This window comes from Notolabrus celidotus, chromosome 3 (assembly GCF_009762535.1).
Source record: "Notolabrus celidotus isolate fNotCel1 chromosome 3, fNotCel1.pri, whole genome shotgun sequence".
Taxonomy (NCBI): domain Eukaryota; kingdom Metazoa; phylum Chordata; class Actinopteri; order Labriformes; family Labridae; genus Notolabrus; species Notolabrus celidotus.
This window is the reverse complement of record NC_048274.1, coordinates 29,278,318-29,297,176: the sequence shown is the minus strand read 5'-3', so window position 1 is coordinate 29,297,176 and position 18,859 is coordinate 29,278,318. Positions and strand designations below refer to the sequence as shown.

At 40.3% G+C, this 18,859-nt stretch overlaps 1 protein-coding gene and 1 long non-coding RNA gene across 3 annotated transcripts in view; one reads left to right on the top strand and one right to left on the bottom strand.

The window, feature by feature from the left end:
- Nucleotides 1-18,859, top strand: part of LOC117810960 — a 135,313-nt gene that overhangs the window by 90,305 nt on the left and 26,149 nt on the right. For both annotated transcript variants that reach the window (XR_004630888.1, XR_004630889.1), the window contains exon 3: nt 2,603-2,681. This is a non-coding gene — a long non-coding RNA (uncharacterized LOC117810960). The remainder of the gene's footprint in view (nt 1-2,602; nt 2,682-18,859) is intronic.
- Nucleotides 12,908-14,802, bottom strand: LOC117810959 (leucine-rich repeat-containing protein 4C-like). Its single transcript, XM_034680973.1, is given in 2 exon segments — nt 12,908-14,724; nt 14,727-14,802. Coding segments are annotated over 2 exon segments (1,893 nt in total).

The window sequence follows — 18,859 nt, the reverse complement described above, 5'->3', positions numbered from 1 at the left end:
CAATCATCAAAACAGTAAAAAGTGTGACAACCAACCCCGTTCTCCCCTACTGGCCATAGCGAGTATCTCTGTGATACCACTGCAGTTTAGAAAATACATGATACTGGCGGAAAAACTTTGAGTTCTGACTTTTCCTAACTATGACTAACTTTACACTCTCTAACCCCACACAAGTCGTAGTTTGCATATTTGCCAATACCACATTTAAGGTCGACAATGACATCGCTGTTGCTATCACAGCCACTGTAAATAAATCCCCATCTCTGAGCCAAAAGTGAAGGCTGAGCAGAAGTTTGTTTTTGTTTGAAAAAACAAGTATGAACTTGACACTGGTGTAAACAGAGTAAAAACTGCATTTCTAATTTAAAAAAGCTGGAAGCAGAGGATATTTTGACATTTTCTTTTGGCTGTATTGGTAACAGTTACTCACCCTTACACCTACATACACGACTGTTATATATCTACACTCTTCCTCTGCAGCTATTCCTACATGACAACCTGGATGCACAGTGTACTTTAATGACTGAGCCAGCACTGCTTGACACTCTGCCAGGGCTGCAACCCCAGCACACTGAGAATTATTCAAGTCTTCCTGTATATACTCTATACTGGATGTGTTTATGTTCAATCTTCTTCTTGACTTGTGTGCACAACATGTGAGGTCCTGTTACAGTCTGTGTTCTGCTGAATGTGACAATCTTGTCTTGTTAAAGTCGCTCCCAGTTTTTCAGCACCAATTAGCCAGGTCACACTGCTTCTGTTCGTTTGCACTCTGAGATAAAGCAATTTTGATTTCAATGCAAGCTGGGAGAATAACCACCATAATGTGCTCTATGGGCCATTTAAAATTCTGCATTGTTTGTTTTGTTGGTTTGCATACAAAGACTGAGAAAAAGCTGACATAAAGCTATATTTAGAAAGAATTAAAATACTGTTCTATTAGAAAAAGCGTCAAGAAAAGACGACAGATTTGGAGAAGAACATTTGTAACACTATTTCTTACAATATTTAAATACTGTCATCTGTCTTCCCCTTGCTCTGGAATTCACTTTGTGCTCATCACTTAAAAGACCTAAATAAATAAAATAATTATTTTTTCATCAGAAGATACTCAGCTTGTCAGATTTTGCCTGCTGGTGATTTTTGTAGGAACAACCACACAGCGTACTACAGATTAAGGGAAGCAGATGTCTTCTTCCACCCCAAAGGGCAACATTGGCTGACATCAGCATGTCGTTTTATAAGCCTTCTCTCTCAAGGAGAGCTCATTTCTGGAGCAGCAACACATATTTAAGATTTCCAGCCCACATGAGTCGAACAGGCATGTGGAGCATGTATCACTTTCACCGAGCATCCCTATGCCACCCGCTGCTGTTGCCAGTTTGCTCAAATCCCACGTTTGGATTGTTTGCTGCAGCACCGGTCGTCTTGCAGTAGGTGGATGTTCATTTGCTGCTGTCAAGGCAACATGCAGCAATTTGTTTTGCCTTGTAATTGCAGCTCCATAGTGACATCCATCATTGGGATGCCTGTATAGGCAATGTATGTTCCAATAATAGATCTGCAAGTTGTATTTACTCCATCACTTGGAAGCATCTGTATGATAACCGAAAAAAATCTAGTCCCCTTTTTTAGCTGCAAGTGAACAAACTACTAAATGTAGCATAAACATGGTACACCTCAAAGTCTGTGCGGTGACATGAGTCTTTGAAGTTGCAACACTGTCATCCTTTAATCTGTTTTTTCCGTCGCACAGTTTTTCAGCTGTTTGCTCCTGTCAGATATTGTGATAAATTATCCATTAAGTAGCATATTAATCAAACCAAATAAAAAAGCATCTGGTATCTCACACACACGGATGTGCGCGCACACACATACACACACACACAAAGTACACAGAGCAACAGAGTGAGCAATGAGGTCACATAAATGTTTCCTCATCTCTTCTCCATAAAATCATAAGACACTTGGCTCCTTCTCTTATCCAGTCTGTGCAGACAAATGTCTGTAGCTTCTTTGGGCATAAAAGCTGCCAAAACTGTGAGAGATGCCAAACTACACTGAGAGGAAACTATCAGCGCCGGGAAACACAATTTTAGGCCTTGGCCTACATCTGTTTCACTCTCACTGATAGAACTTCAATGACTGAACCCAAAAGACGTGTGAGAAATGCAGCAATACTATAGAGAGAGAAACCAAGAATTATGACATTTGTTCCTGTCATACTTAAACACAACATTAAACACAACATTTCTCTCACTAATAGCAATAAGTGAAATAATTCCACTTGACAGAGGTTCCTATTTGAATAACTCAGTACATTATGTGTTTATCCTTCAACAGTCAAGTTTCAGAATCTCACATTATTACCGTACTCTGTGTGAAAGGATTGAAGCCTCTGGTTTTAAAGTTAAGGCACGTGCAAGTTTCTAAAATTTGCGTCTTTACTGACGGACAGATGGGAAAAATTATGGAAGTCTTAAACAGACTCGCATCCATACATTTTAATTACTACATTTTCTGTGTTAGTCGTTTTCTTGAGATCTCAATTTTTTCATCTTATAATCTTTAGATAACAAAGCTTGTTTTCTTGTAATAACAGGATCTACAAAACAAAACAAGGCTGGTCATTGTGGATGGCAAGACAACAACATGACACGCTGCCAGTGCACACTAATGAGGTATGTTAATCCTTTGTTGTTTGTTTTGGGCTTTTGCAACTGTGGAGATTCAAGCTGTGATCGTCTGATGTTAAGTTGAGGTCTCCAGATACCAACAGATATCAAGGGTACACTCATACTCGGCAATCTGTAACACGCACAAACATGTTTAACCCTTAAGTCCACTTGGTTTGACTGGTGCGAGTAAAAATAATAAAGATGAAGAAAATTCTATCTCTCCCTTTTGATTTCAAAACAAGGTGGAACAAATGCAGTTGGCTCTTAATTTGCAATGCCAATCATATACTCCACATAGATGGGAGGAAGCAACGCTGAATAGTCAGTGACCAAATAGTCAAGACTCATTTCACTTCAAGTTGCTTTGCTGCTTTGGTTACTTTGCACTGAGAGTCCAACTTTCCTCAATATGCCATCGATCGTAACTGACAAGTTTCTGTTTAACTCCCAACAAACTCACTGTTTCCTTAAGAGACTAACGTAACATCAATCTGTTATTATGTATTACCTTTACTTGGGCGTGTAGTGCTGGGTGGTGATTCCGCAAGTTTGACGCGTTTGACCCTTTTCAACCTTTTCAAAGAGGGTTTTGAAGACTGGTGATCCATACCTTCTTGGTCATTCTTGGTGTGCTGGAAATGCTCCCACTCTGCTGACTTCACTCGTTTCTTTGGTGGAAACAAAACTTACCTGCTTAGTCCCCCATGCCATATTTAAACTAATGTAGCGTAGCCTCCATGTCTCCTGATAAGCACGGCACATTAAGCTGGTGCACCACAAGTGTCACTTTGTTTTTGTTCCATGCAGGATGCGCCAAACATATTGTATCAGCCCCTTTCTTAAAGTGACTACAGAAACACTTGGTGAAGCAGAGCCTTTACCATTAAATAAGTGTGACATTTTAAGGTGTGGCTAATAGTGAAACCAGTTAATTGCTGCTTCCCAATGCAGTGAACATCTTTATAATGAGTTAGCTATCTCAATCACTACTTTAGTTAATTATTTTTAACATTTCTATTCTAATGATGTAAAGCAGGTAGTTTATAAGAGTATGATTACCTGTGATTGAAAACTATCAGAGTGACCGGCATCTAAAAAACAAGATGGCAATGGCCAAAATGAAAGTTTCAAGGCTTCAAAAGAGGTTTCACAAGCCAAAGAGTAATACCATGATAGTTGTGTTCACTCCTTTTATGCAGTTTGGAACTATCTCTTGAGCAAAAGATTCATATTCCCCAAAACAGCATTTTAAATAGTACCAAAACCAAAAGATTAATTAATTAATTAATACATTTTATTTATATAGCGCTTTTCAAAAACTCAAAGACACTGTATAATTGTTAAAATCAATACAAGCATAAAAAAAAACGTATAACACAGATCAAACAAAACAACAGTACAATCACAAATGAAAAGCTAACTTAAAAAGGTGAGTTTTTAAAAGAGATTTGAAAGTTGAAGGGTCAGAGCAGTTTTGGAAATGGGAGGGGAGTGAGTTCCAGAGGGTGGGGGCGGCTACTGAGAAGGCTCTGTCCCCCCAGGTTCGGGGCTTGGTTCTGTGAGGTGGGGACAGGAGGTTGGCGTGTGAGGAGTGCAGGTTACGGGAAGGAATGTGATGGTGGAGGAGGTCAGTGAGGTAGGAAGGGGCCTGGTGGTGGAGGGCTTTGTGGGTGAGGAGGAGGATTTTAAACTGTATGCAGTAGGGGACGGGGAGCCAATGAAGATGTTGGAGGATGGGGGTGATGTGGTCACGTTAGCGAGTGCAGGTGAGGAGGCGTGCAGCAGAGTTTTCAATGTATTGCAGTTTATGGAGGACTTTGGATGATGTGCCGTACAGGATGCTATTACAGTAATCTAAATCGGATGTGATGAATGCATGGATAAGGGTTTCTGCGGCAGAGAAAGAGAGGAATGGACGGAGGCGGGCTATGTTTCGGAGGTGGAAGAAGGCCGTTTTAGTGAGCTTGGTGATGTGGTGTTGAAAAGAAAGGTTGCTGTCAAAAATGATTCCAAGGTTACGGATGTGAGGTGCAGGAGATAGAGTAGAGTTATTTAAAGTGAGAGTGAAATTTGGAATGGGATTTGTGAGGGACTTGGGGCCGATGATTATGAGGTCGGATTTGTCGTAGTTCAGTGATAGGAAGTTGGTATGCATCCATGTTTTTATTTCAGAGAGGCAGTTTGTGATAGTGGAGTGTGTTACAGTGGTTATGGATTTGGTGGAAATATAGAGCTGGATGTCATCAGTGTAGCAGTGAAAATGAAGGCCATGTTGACGGATGATGTTACCAAGGGGGAGCAAGTAAATGATGAACAGGAGGGGCCAAGCACCGAACCCTGGGGGACACCTTGAGCCAAAGGAGCGATGTTAAAGGTGCAGTTGTTGGTGTAAATGAACTGTTGACAGTCAGTGAGGTAGGATTTCAGCCAGGAGAGTGCAGTTCCAGTGATGTTGATGGTGTGCTCTAGGCGGGAGAGAAGAATAGTGTGATTTATTGTGTCAAATGCAGCAGTGAGATAGAGGAGGATGAGGATGTTGAGGTGGCCAGAATCGGAGGACAGGAAAAGGTCATTTGTGATTTTGAGGAGTGCTGTTTCTGTGCTGTGCTGGGAACAGAAGCCTGTTTGAAATGGTTCAAAATTAATGTTATTGGTGAGGTGGGACTTGATTTGAAGGGCGACAACACGTTCCAAGATATCTCATTGGGCGAGCCAAATTATTCCTGATACCTGAGTATTTTAAAATGTTTAAACATTTGGATCATTTATTGTGAAAGAGAAATGCTACAATGCCTGATTATCTCTAAGATGCTGTTGCTACATGGCCTGTGCCTTGGGAAACTGGCCCACCTGCACAGAGCAGGATTTACCTCTTTACATGAAATTCCAACCCCAAACCTTTTGGTATGCGCATTCTACGGTCCTGCAACCTCTCCTCTCTCTGTGTATCTGCCTTTTTTTTGAGTAACAGGTGTTACTACAGACAGCAGCAGAACCCATCTGTTTACAGCTTGCTCGTGCTCTGTTTAACCCGGGTGTCCTCTCTTAGAACTAGGCTCCTTGAACACAGCTTTTCTTAAAGGGGAGATTTGCACTTGTAGCTAAATAGGCCTTAAAATCAGAGCATCTGGTTTGGCTATCCTTGTCTGTTTGAAACACGATGGTATACTTTCAGGGCTCTTTTATACTGACTCTGTGCAGGGCTGGTTTCTGTATTCAGTGTGTAGTCTTGAAGAAGTCCCATAGGAGCCTGTGTCGGCCACATCTGGAGCATCTAGGTAGCATAGCATATAAAAATCACAGCTTCAAAGCTGCCCTCTCTTCACTGCAAGTGCTTGAGACCCCCTTTTGCATTGATTCACTCTCTTTCTTTATCTTTTTTTTTACTTGACACTACACACACATTCCTATTTACACTTCTAATGTTCCAGACTAAAAAACCTGCACTCAAATCTACCAATATTCAAATATAATGCACTATAGTGAATAAGTTGTTGGCCTTTTCATGTCAGATTTTCCCACGGGCCGGTAAGAACAATACACTTTAACTAAAGAGTTTGCAGCAAACATAACATAGATGTATTTTGATAGGTTATAGTACTCTTTGCTTTAGTATGATGAATCCTCCATTTGCTCTTGAACATGTTGGAGCAATATTCTAGAAACACCACTGTCCCTTTAAGGGGATTTCACTGACAACCTGACAATGTACTCTCTGTGCAAGTACACAAAGAATACGCCTGCATGGATTTACTTACAAGAGTTGTTATTCTGTCTTAAAGGAGAAGAAGTTGCTGTGCAGTATTTGACAGTTTGAGAAGCCCTCAAACTGGACTCACTTCTTTGTGCAACTTCTTTGATAGGACTATGTTGCTATGTCCACAACAATGCCCCAGTTGTTTTCTCTTGCTGCATACTCATCTTGCATGACGCCTGTGAGCTCTTATCAATCAATCAATACTGTAAATGTTTGGAATGTGCAAGATAACCTTTGTCGTGATGAAGAAAGCATAAACGATGTTCTGTCCTTATTCAGGGATGTTAAAAACGTTCAGTAATGATTCATTGGAGAAAATAATTCATTATTTTTCAGATCTTTGAACCAAAGTGAAATATGATGCTATGGGTTACCCTGCAGTCAAAGGAAGTAAGGACATACAGTATCAGTCAAATTCACACTGTCTGTGAGGTGAACGGCTGAAAGTTCAGCCTATATAAACATAAAACAATATGAATTTATGCAACAGTTTCAGTGTTTTTCTCACTTTTAAAGTGTATTGTATCGTATTTCATCTTAAATGTATTTAATCTCTCATCTAACTTAATCAGATTGTAATTGAGTCGTGTTGTATCACATTATCTTTTTGTATTGTACAGTAGTTTGTTTATTTCAAGTCACTGTGTCATTCACTAATAAGGTACCTAGCCGGAATGGACTTGCAAGACCCATGGTAAAGCATTATATCATATTGTCGTCCATCATAAACATGTTTGTAGTCTACTGTCAAGATAAATTAAGAAAATAATTCAATTGATAAGGAATGAACTCGATCGAGGCAGATGGCTGTCTGGTTCTGCTGGAGGTTTCTGCCTGTTAAAGGAAGTTTGTCCTTGCCACTGTAACTTGCTAAATGCTGCAAAGTGCTCTGCTTATGGTGGATTCAGATGAGATCAGATTAAGTCCTGTCTGTAAGATGGGACTGGTTCTCATCCTGTCTTGATGTTGGGTCTTTGCTAATAATATAACATAGGGTACGGCCTAGACCTGCTCTGTATGTGAAGCATCTTGAGATAGCGTTATTTGTGATTAGGGGCTATATAAATAAAGATTGAGTGGTTGATTGATGTTTCCATAAACTGGATTTGTGTAGAAGCATCATTAAAAAGTGTATAAGGGGGGCTGGCTTGGCTTGGTGGTTAAATCGTGCACAGAACAATTAATAATGGCATAAAATCCCCAAAATAAGAATTAAAAAAGGGTGTCGTGTCATGAGGACTAGGTACTATGGGTCGAACTTTGAGTGGGGCTGTAATCTGATTGTGAAAACAAACAAGTGGCCATCAAACCTGTCTACCTGAGACAAATTGAGAGAGGTGCTGACACATTTGTTTCTTTTGGGTAATTTTTCATTGTTCTGTCACGTCAGCTGGTAAAGGCCATTTTTCATTCTTTCTACAAAAATAATACAACTAAATGTGATAATTTTAATACACTTGTCAAAGGTAAGCTTAACAGTCATGTGACCATTCATTTCACTTAGATGTAGTCCTAGTCACAACTGTTTTTCTGTAGGTATTTTCATTTCCCATGAAGAAGTCATCTTGTATGATGAAGGCATAAAACCACTGACTGTCATTAATGATATGTTTTCTTTGTATATTGGTTTATATTGATTTTGGTCATTTTAATACAACTTTACTGACAAAAACTGGTTATCGAAATACTAATGTACAAACTAAATATATATATTTATTCGATAGCTTCTATGACATATTTAATTTCAGTCCTACTCTTTGCAGGTTTACCATCACCAGCTCAGTACAGGAGAGCAGTCTCTGAATTTACAAGAATGGATCGGTTGACTGAAAGTTATAATCTGGCTCAACAAGTTAATTTTACTATCACAGTAAAGTCTCAAATTCTGGTATTATGTGTTTAGACCAGTTTGTACCACATTTATCATATCACAGTACAGATTTTTTTAACCTTGAGACCTGTTTGATTTTCTCAGAAGGAGAGAGAGAGACTTGAGAAACCCTCAATGAGAACTGATAGAACAGATGTCAGGCTTTGTATAAATGTTGAAGTATGTCTGAGAGATTCTTTCTGTTTACCTGTTTCCTGTAGCAACATATGCACACTAATGCTCCTCTTTTGCCGCTGTTTGATTGTCTCTCTAAAAAGCTTTGTTTTCTTTTATGTGCTGGATTCACATACAGTGCTTTTCTCTTTGTGTTGCTGGCACTTGTTGTAGTCATGGATGTGCCGCAGGAATGGCAAACATTCAAAGTCTGACCAATAAAAACTATACTAAGAACCTAAATATCTAAATATTCTGAAGCAAATGTCCATGTCTCGTGTTCTGCAGCTGATCCTTCAGTTCTACATGACCAGTGCGTCAGCTGAGCACATGGATGCATCACACACAGCAGCCCTCTTGGAGAAAAGCAGTCTCTGTTCTTTATTTTTCTCCTTTCTTCCCACATTGTCAGATTATACTCACAAAAACTGGGACTGGGCTTTTTCTGGATACAGAGCTGGATCTGACAATGACGTACCAACACTGACGCAAGACGAAAAATAAAGGAATTTGTAATGATGCGCGCATTCAATACTAAACGTACATCTTGTCCCACAAATCATCTGATTCACTGCTCGTAAGAAGACTTCCATCTCCCACATACATGATAAAAATACTATTACTAGCTGCAACACACAGATTACTGTTCAGTTTTTGCAATGGCATCCAGCCTCATTTCATTGAAGCTAAGCACATCACCTTCTGAATACAATGATCCGTTAGCAAATTAATTAATGATCCCTTTGTTGGAGCAGACATTTGAGGATTTTAGATTGACCATACTTACCAATGAACGCTTGAATAAATCCTGCACCAATTGCCTGAAAACATTTTGCTGGGCAGCTATCAAGTACTTTAGGAGAGAAATGGAGTGTTCCCAAGGGCAATTGTGCCTGTGAGCCATTTTAGGCAGCGGGATGTCATAATGAAAAGTATGCATTGTTGTAAATTTTGCACATATCATAACTGTTTCCAGCAGAAGTTCCATGTAATTGATTCAATATTTAACACATTTTGAAAAGTCTATAGATTAGGCCATTATATTTGTATTTTTCTGACTTTAACAATGTTCTTCAAAGTTCTGCCAGGCTCCGAGTTCATTTTATCGAGTCAGTAGAGAGAGCGTTTGTGCCGCTGGTTATGAAAGTCTCAGAATTGCCCTGGATGAATCGAATGATTCTGTCAGACAGATGGAGTGATTCAAATGAGATAAAGGCATCCAGCTTCCTATGTATAACACAGAAGGATCACTTCCCTTTCCTCTTATAGAGATCCACTTCCCTCCTCTGACCTCATAAAACAAGCTACAGTGCATTTCTTCACAGCCTGTTCCCCTCACTTCAGCATTCTTGAAGCCGCTGCGCAATCCTTTTTGTTGATATATTTCTATGCATGTGCAAATGGGACATAGACAGCAACATGGTGACAACGTCTCTGTGAATAAAAACATTCTCTTAAACCTAATGGAAAAAAAGAATTGCAATTTTTATTTGTATTCATGTACAGTATGAACTACAATCTCAGGTATCAATATTTGAACATCATCCTCAGAGAAATTAGTTGGACTCCTTACAAGCACAGTCTCTTGTTTTTTCTTCTTTTGTTTTGCTTTTCAGTTTTTTTAACAATTGAAGCACATGTAAAATTATGATCTGAAGATTTTTTTTTTTGCATTGTGTTTTTGAAAATATTTTTTTTGTATAAATTTAACCATTTGATGATTATTCTCTCCAAAAATGAGAGAGAATATTCCCACAGACAGTAACCCTCCCCCATACATAGACAGTTGGCAGAATAACACACAAGAATTTGATCACCTTGGCTTCAGGCTTTTGCACAAAAATCAAGCTCACTCTGCTGGTATTTCAAGTCCAACCTCCTGCATCTCATTCTTAATTTCATTCTGGCGCTCAAATATCTCACCAAATAAAGCCATCCTGCGCAAGTAAATACCAAATACAGATATTCCATTCATTCTGAATAAACTCTCAAGTCTCATCTTCAAATATATATATATATATATATATATATATATATATATATATATATATATATATATATATATATATATATATATATATATGTATATGTATATATATATAAAAATCTCACCCTTATTTTTTTCACTATAGCCAGCATCAACATTGAATCATTAAGCCATCAAAAGCATTGAAAAGGAATTGAGCATTGAAAAAGAAAACAGTGGAAAGGGAAAGAATGGTTCACTCGTTTAAGTTACCATCGATATTCTTGTCATTCATGTCAGTCAATGAAATGCTTACACCGTCCATTCACAGCTTCTTCATACATCATATGAACTCTTATCTATATTTTGCTTTAACATCTTTACTCTGCCCAGTTTCCCTCACAGAAAATGAAAGAATACATTTAAAGGGCTTCAGACAGGTGAAGAATGTTTTGATTGATGGGGCTTTAATAAGTTTGTACTAAAAGCAATGCTGGCTGTGTTCAGAGGGATGGAAATCAATAAGGCGATTATATCCGGTGGACAGTAAAATTGCTAAAAATTTTCCCTCCATGTGATGATTTATTTCATGTAAGTGACTGACGGTGCGTTGCTCGAAGGTGACGTCATGTGCCGGTCTAATCTCATCAAAACCTCTTCTTACAATACATTCCATATAAGACTTCATTGATAATCATCCGCATTTGTGAAATTGGCTGTAGGAAATTAAATATGCCTGTTGCACGGAGACCAAAGCGAAAGGCATATCTACCTATTCTTACTTTCTGCACAAGGTCACTGTTTCCATGGCGACAGTCTGATGGCTAGTTTTTCCTCCTTATTCCTTATCTTTTTTTTTTCACTCCTGCACTCATATCTGCAATATCTCTGTTTGAAGACCCCTCATGACCGTTGTGGGTCTGACTCCCTCCTCCTTCCCACCCACTGTTCTTCACTTTTCATCCCTGCCTCCCCCTTCTTTAAGCCTCCCTCTTTGAAAGGACTAAATGAAAAAGCAGAGCGTAAACAGACTACAGGAGAGACCGTTTTTTGATGGCCTATAAATGATGCAACATCAAAAATGAGACTGAGCAGGGGTCGCTTCAATATCAAAGGCCTCTATCCCCTGTTAGATGTTCGGCACATGGAGAGTGGAAAAGTCTCCTGCTGTTTTGTTATCAGCTTTCCTCTGTTAGTCTGCAAATGAACTGCTGATACAGATTAATGAGCTATAACCCATCGCCCCTTATTTTGTTGCAGGATCCTAACTGCTTGACTGGCCATGTTAGCCCCATCTGCTTTAGCCTGACAGGGTCACACTACATTACAAAGCAGCCTCATTTGCCTCTTTATCTGTATAACAGATGGACTATCAGCGCCCAAGCTCGTGTGACCCTGTGGTGATGGCAAGGTAACGCGACATTGAGTGGACGTAGATCATTACTGGGTTAACAGGGATGCTGCAGACCGCAGCCTTATGCTCCCCTTCATTTCTCAAGCAATATTCTACCGTCGTGTGGCACATGCCGGCAGATAAAGCTAGACAAATGAGACATGGCGAGGGGTGAGGAACGTGCCCGAGCCAAGTGACAGAGAGGCAATCAAAGACACAGGAGAACACGTAGGAAAGAGTAGTGGGGAGGAAGCAGAGGGACAGTTGACAGGGATGATGGAGGATTCAGAGATAGAGAAAGAGAGAAGTAGTAAAGGTAGAAGTGTAAAGCGTAGGTAGGAGAAGTGGGAGCAAGGACTTAATCTTAATTAAAGTGAGCTATGTATGGCTGTTTAGGAGCCACAGGGGAAATGCACATTTACTCATTTGGCTGCTTTGCTCCTCAGGCATGCTGGCTTCACTGCGATATCTTCCAGAGCTGTGTCATTAAAAGATCTCATTTTGGGTTGAATGACAGTTAGAATATGATGGCAATGAAAACGAGCTAAATTTATTTTGGGTCTCTTATAAACCTCTGCCCAGAAAGGACAGGGAACGTTCGAGAGCTGTAAAATAAGTGCCTATAAGTAGTGTGGCAATGTCCTTCAACAAAATACTTTTATCTGGTAAAATAAACTGATTACATTAAAAGCACTGAATAGATTTTACGTTGCAGTATTAGGTTGATTCTTAATGTGGTTTTGCATGAGCTGCATTTAATGCATTCCATATTCACATGTAGTAAACCATTCTTTCCCTTGTGCAGTATTACACAGAGAAATAAAATGAGCTAAAAAGCTATCACAAATTGTTTTTCTTCATTTAGCCACTAGACATACTTTTAATAAATAATCTTTGTTTTTGTAAAGACACGTTAAAGTATCATATGTCGTCCCTTTGCCAAATGCTGTAATATCGACATCAACTCTGTCAAGTCAATGTCATTTTGATTTATTTTATCTTCATGTTTTGGTCCATTGTACTCCAAGTATGAAACCCGCTGATATTGTTTGTTCAGTCAAATTCAGGATCAGATTTGGGTCTCTTGTACATTGTCTTTAGAGCAGGCTTGAATCAGTAAAGGTTCCTGTGTAGCTGAGCTGTGTATGGCACTGAGCATGGGAGGGTGGTGGTAAGTGCTCTTGTAGGTGTTGTAGTGGTTGTAGTGCTCTAGAGGGGGCAGAGATAGGTGTCTTTCCATGGCAGCGACACCTGCAAGCTCTTCTTCAACAGTGATAACCTCCATAGAGGAGGCAGGCCCATCAGGATCCTGCTGGTTATGCTGCTTCCTCATCTTGTAGAAAATAACCAGTAATACAGCAGCCATAAGCGTGATGGCCACAAAGCAGCCAATGATGATCTTGGTGGTTTTCATCACCTCATCCAGGCCATTGAGGGCTCCCTCGCCATCCAGATCAAGAACTGGAATAGTGTAAGTCCGTTCTGTGGTCCTTGTAGAAACAGGAGTACCTTTTGTTGTCGATGATGACACCCAGCCAAATGGGGGGAGTGGCGTTTGGCTATCATCCCCCGGGGTCTCAATGGTCTCCACAGTGACTGTGGTAAAATAGGTCACCCCACTGTTTTCCACAGAAGTGACATTAAGCACAGCAGAGGCAGAAATGTTGCCTGCTGTGTTGCTTACCATGCAGGTGTAAGTCCCAGTGTCCTGCATTGAGACAGTTGTAAAGTTCAGGGTCCCATCATTGAGAACAGACAAACGCACCTTATAAGCTCCATGTGTCACCAATGAACCATTTGGTGTAAGCCAGCTGATGGATGTCACCGAGCTTGTACGGCATTTAAGCTCTGCCCCCATGCCTTCGGTCACATTCAAGTCACTTGGTGGCTCGACGATGACGGGAACATCACACTGAAAGTAGCTGTGATCCAATTCCCCAATGTAGCGACCTTTAAGGGCTGTAGGAGTGTGGCAACGTGCACAGCAACTGGTATTAGCAGGTACTGCCTCCTTCAGCCACCAACTGAGCCACAAGATATCACAGTTGCAGTTCCAAGGGTTGTGATGGAGATGGACCCGCTCAAGGTGATGCAGCGGGGTGAAGAGGTCATGTGGTAGAAAGGTCAGGTTGTTGTGAGCCAGGTTGAGCTCCACCATTGACTGGAGGTCATCAAAGGAATTCCTCTCAATAGTTTGGATCTGGGCGTGCATCATCCACAGCTTCTGGAGGTTAGCCAATCCAGTGAATGAGCTGGGCTTGATAACAGTGATCTGGTTCCCTGACATTTCTAGCTCTTCAAGCCTAACCAAAGGTATAATGTTTGGAATCTCTTTGAGGTTGCACATTCCCAGATTCAGGTAGCGCAGGTTGCTCAAGTCCTTGAAGGCCCCATCAGAAATGTAGGAAAGACGTTTGAGCTCACCGAGATCCAGTCTTCGAAGCGAGGGGACCCGGTTGAAGGCATAGGACGGTATGCTTTCGATGGGGTTGTTCCTTAGCCACAACTCCTTCAGCTTGGACAGGTATTCAAATGCTCCATTGGGGATTGTGGTGAGTCGGTTATCAAAGAGCTCCAAGGTGTTGAGACTGGCCAGCCCATTGAAGGCTCCAATTTCAATGCTGCGAATGTGATTCTTGCTGAGCTGCAGAATCTCCAGATGGCGCAGATGTTTGAAACTGTCCACCTTGATAACCTGTATGAGGTTGTCCTGGAGGTTCAGGTAGCGAGTGTTGGTGGAAATGCCATCTGGGACGTCCCGTAGACTGCGGCGAGTGCATATAACTTTGCTGAACTGGTTGCTGCATGAACATACAGAAGGACAGGTCTGAGCACGAACCAGCCCAGCCACCACCAGGATTTGGAGGGCCAAGAGCAGCACAAAGAGGGGTTGGACAGCGCCCCCTTCAGCCTACGACCTCTCATTGTCTGGCGCTGGAGGGAGGAGATCATTGTGTTCAGCATTCATAGTTCATCCGCTGTTTGTGTTCTCTGCAACAAAAAGTGAAAGAGGACATATTAAGTATCTATGTAAAGTATCAAGAAATACAGTTGATATTGCTCTTGTTATTTTTAAAGGCGAAATGCCGGGCACTGGTGGCCTAGCGGTCTAAACGCCCCACACATAGAGGCCACAGTCCTCGTCGCAGGGGTCGCTGGTTCGATTCCCAACCAGTCGACCATGTCCTGCGTGTCTTCCCCCACTCTCTCTCCCCCCACATTTCCTTTCTCTCTTCAGCTGTCCTAACAAATAAAGGCAAAAAGGCCAAAAATATAACTTAAAAAAAAAAGGTGAAATACCTCAATGCAAGATCACTTCTGTGCTTACTGCTCAACTGCTCAACTGCAGCTATTCATTCTACATCATTGCAAATGGGTTATTTTTGGCACTTGATCTATTTTTCAGATGAAACAAACCATTTTAAGATCAAAATTGAGCTTTGAGAAATAACAAATGGCAGTTCTTACAGTTTTTTTAGAAATGTTAGAGACACAGCTATTCATCTAAAATGATCAAGAGATTAATTGATAATGAATCCATCCTATTTAGTACAGTATACATAAGTATGACAAAGGAACAAGAGCAAGATAAATTAACAGCTTCAATTAATTGTCAGTAATGCCCATCTGTGGAATATAACAAGCTTTTTGTCAACTCCCTAACCCTGGATTGTCCCAGATTTTCAGACTTCACAGAAGCTGATGCATCTACTCCAGAGACTGAAAATGAAAAATGAGAACTGAGCATCTGCCACCGGTTTGCGCAGGACCTGTGATTTTCTCATAAGCCACTTACGCATTGGAATCCTGATCGTTGGGTTATTTGACACACAAAGCGGTATAGAAATAGTGCAATCTGTTGATGTCACTGGGATGTCACCCATTCTTTTCTGGGCAAAAAGTCCCTGACACCAAGCAGTACGCTGAGTGAAAAAGTCTCTGCAATGCTGTAAAAACGGTCTGTGTGCCAATGAGAACTTTGAACAGAATATTTGTCTGTGCTGATAAAAATGCAAAAAGCTCTGCAACCTGTGAAATGCACAACAGAGAGAGGGATCAAACATCCATGGCTAAGTGTGCTCTGGCTTATCTTGTTGTAAACTCAAAAGTTAATCAAAAGTCATTGATGAATGTATCTGGTGATAACACAATGAAGGTCGCATATCACTATCTCAACTTTTAAAGAAGTATTTATTACCTTTTGAAATATTTTATCTGTGATTCATTTCCTGTTGCTTTTTATTGATTCATGATTAATGCTTGTTTCATTCGCAGCACTGCTGCAGTGCTGTTTACTTTTCATTAAAATGCAATTCATTATAACATCAAAATCCCTGACAAACAGTGTAAATCTGGAGTGAGAAGAGGTCTGGTATTGTCTTTGCATTACTTTTGCAGAATTCATTATCTCCCAAGTCAAGTGGCTAACAAGAAACTCGTTATGCAGTTATCCTAGATGAGATAAGATTAGATCATGCAGCCAAAGTGTCTAGGAATATGCCTGTGTGCTCAAGATAAAAATAGACCAAGACATTCATACACATTCAGTCCAGTCCGTACCTCCCACATCCACACAGCAGTGTTTATGTGTTGCTGTCAACCATCATTATATTCTGCCCACAAAGATGGTAACCTAGGAATAAATCAATACTCACTATAAACCAAAGACGTCGCTTAAGCTGTAAAATTCTAAAAAATGCTGGCATCGTGTCATGATGTGCTAAGTAAGAGAGACACCCTTCTTGGTTGCAGTCAATGCCTTTTCCAGGAGCAAAGCATGTTCACCTGGTGCAAGAAACATTAACATTGTCCTTATATGTAAGCTTGGTCTCTTTCATAACTTTTACAACTCAATTCATCTGTTAATCATCTCTCTCCATCAACCTGAGAACAAGAGGAAACAATTATATTGTGACAGGCCTTTTCTAAACTGTGAAAATTGTAAACTGAAGCAGAAATGTTCTGAGATGAGGACGAATAGCCAACTTAATCAAAAGGAATGATTCTACATGTGGAGCTGGGTTTGCACCAGCCCGGCTGCCACGTCAGTCGTGATGGAAAGACACTGCTGAGAGACGAGTTTCCGCTGGGGGATCAGATCGAATAAGGCTCTTCACTGGCAGGAGCTTATTGTGTTTGGCTAGAATTACAACAACCCTGTGCTGCAACCTAAAGAATCAATTTACAGACATGAAAAACACACTAATAGAGATTACCAGCTGTCAATAAAACATTGCTGTTAGCATTTTCACTGGTAACCTTGGAGGAAAACTGTAAATTCTGCAATTAGCATGTAGATCTACCAATTAAAGTAATTAGCTTTGGCCACATGTATTTTTCATTCAAAACTGTAATCTGAATACATTTTACCTCATTACATGAGGGGATGTCACATATTTTTCAAGAAAAAATAGCATGAAACATTCTTTCTCTCTTTGTTAATGCAAAACTGAGTGGATTAATTCCATCCAGGCACACTACACATGTGATCATGGCTGCTGCAAGTGCTAGCTGCTTACATCTCAAATCCTGCCAGCAACACAAAAACACACCCACCATTGTTTTATTTTTTTCGTGCTTCTGCACCGGCAGCCACTGGCATTACGTCTGACACCACTGTGATTTGCCAAATTAATCTGTTATAATGTGTTTGTTGAGAAAGTGCTGGGGTAACATATGTCTCTATCAGGGGATGCATAGCAAGGAGAATGTAGTATAAAGCAGAGTGTTCGAGAGCACTTAACTTACAAAGTCAGGTGATTAGAGTCTCTTCGATGGTGTGCAGCCCAACAAAGACATTCTACTACAGCTAGCAAAATGCTTTAGCTTGGATGGTCCCACACACCAGGGAAACAAACTTGGCAGTCTAGCGTACAAAGACCTGAATATCTGAGTGTGTATCAATTAAGACACAACGAATCACCTCCAAAAGAATCTGTGTGATAATTTCATGGTATAATTATGAGAAAAATGTTAACACTGCTCCAAACAAGTCAAACCAAAGAAGATGATGCATCAACGAGGATGAAACAAAACAAGAAATTATGCATTATTGAAGAAGTCATTTTGCAGACAGTTTGATTTTGATATTTTTTTAGCTTGTTGGCATATTTAGCATTTTCCCCCATGTTCTCACAAGGAAGTTGAACTGTTTTATAGACAATATTACAATCTAATAACGAAACAGAACTCAAACATCCCAATTTCCACTCCTACTATCAGACAAGAATGATCAGCAGAAAACATGGCAATGCTGTAAGATGCACTTTAATTTACTTTGTCTTCATCTGAAAACAGGCTGCTCATACACCGTTGCTACAATGCACCATTCTAAATACAGAGAGGTATCATACCCAAGAGATGTCACAATAATCTAGCTGTAGCTATGTTACATGGGCCATCATGAATACCAGTGCAGCTGCAAATTTCACCTACTGCACATGATATAATGCAACAAATTCACATTCATTGTGTAGTGCAAGAAACCACTTCACTGCATTAAGCATGCTGTGGTAGATCCACATGGATCAGGCTGCCAGCCAACAGCTTCTCTCCCTCATCAGGGCTTAATTGTGCATTTAAAGAAAATAGTGGCATACTAGTTAGTAAGTAAACCTATCGTGAAGGGCTGGTTTGAAGACTCCTCATTTTAAGACAGGTGACCAGCAGAGGTGGACAGTGGGAGTCTCAGCGAATGACAGTGGGTCCATACCTTGTAACTATCAGTAGCTATGCTTACATGGACAAGTTATAGTCAGAATAACAGCCTGATCAGAGTTAAAATGCTTAATGTAACACCTCAAGCAGAACAGATGGGAAATACATTTCATTCTGATTGCGAGGAGCATTTGATATGCAGTTTGACATTCAGATTGATATCGGTATGAACACTTCTTCTGATCGCTTCTTTCTTGTTGGTTTAAAACTATTTTTACTGCTCAAGTCTGCTCCATACAGCGTGAAGAGTTTCCACTTAATTTTTGCAGTATTGATCGGAATATAAAGCGGAAGCAAAGCAAAA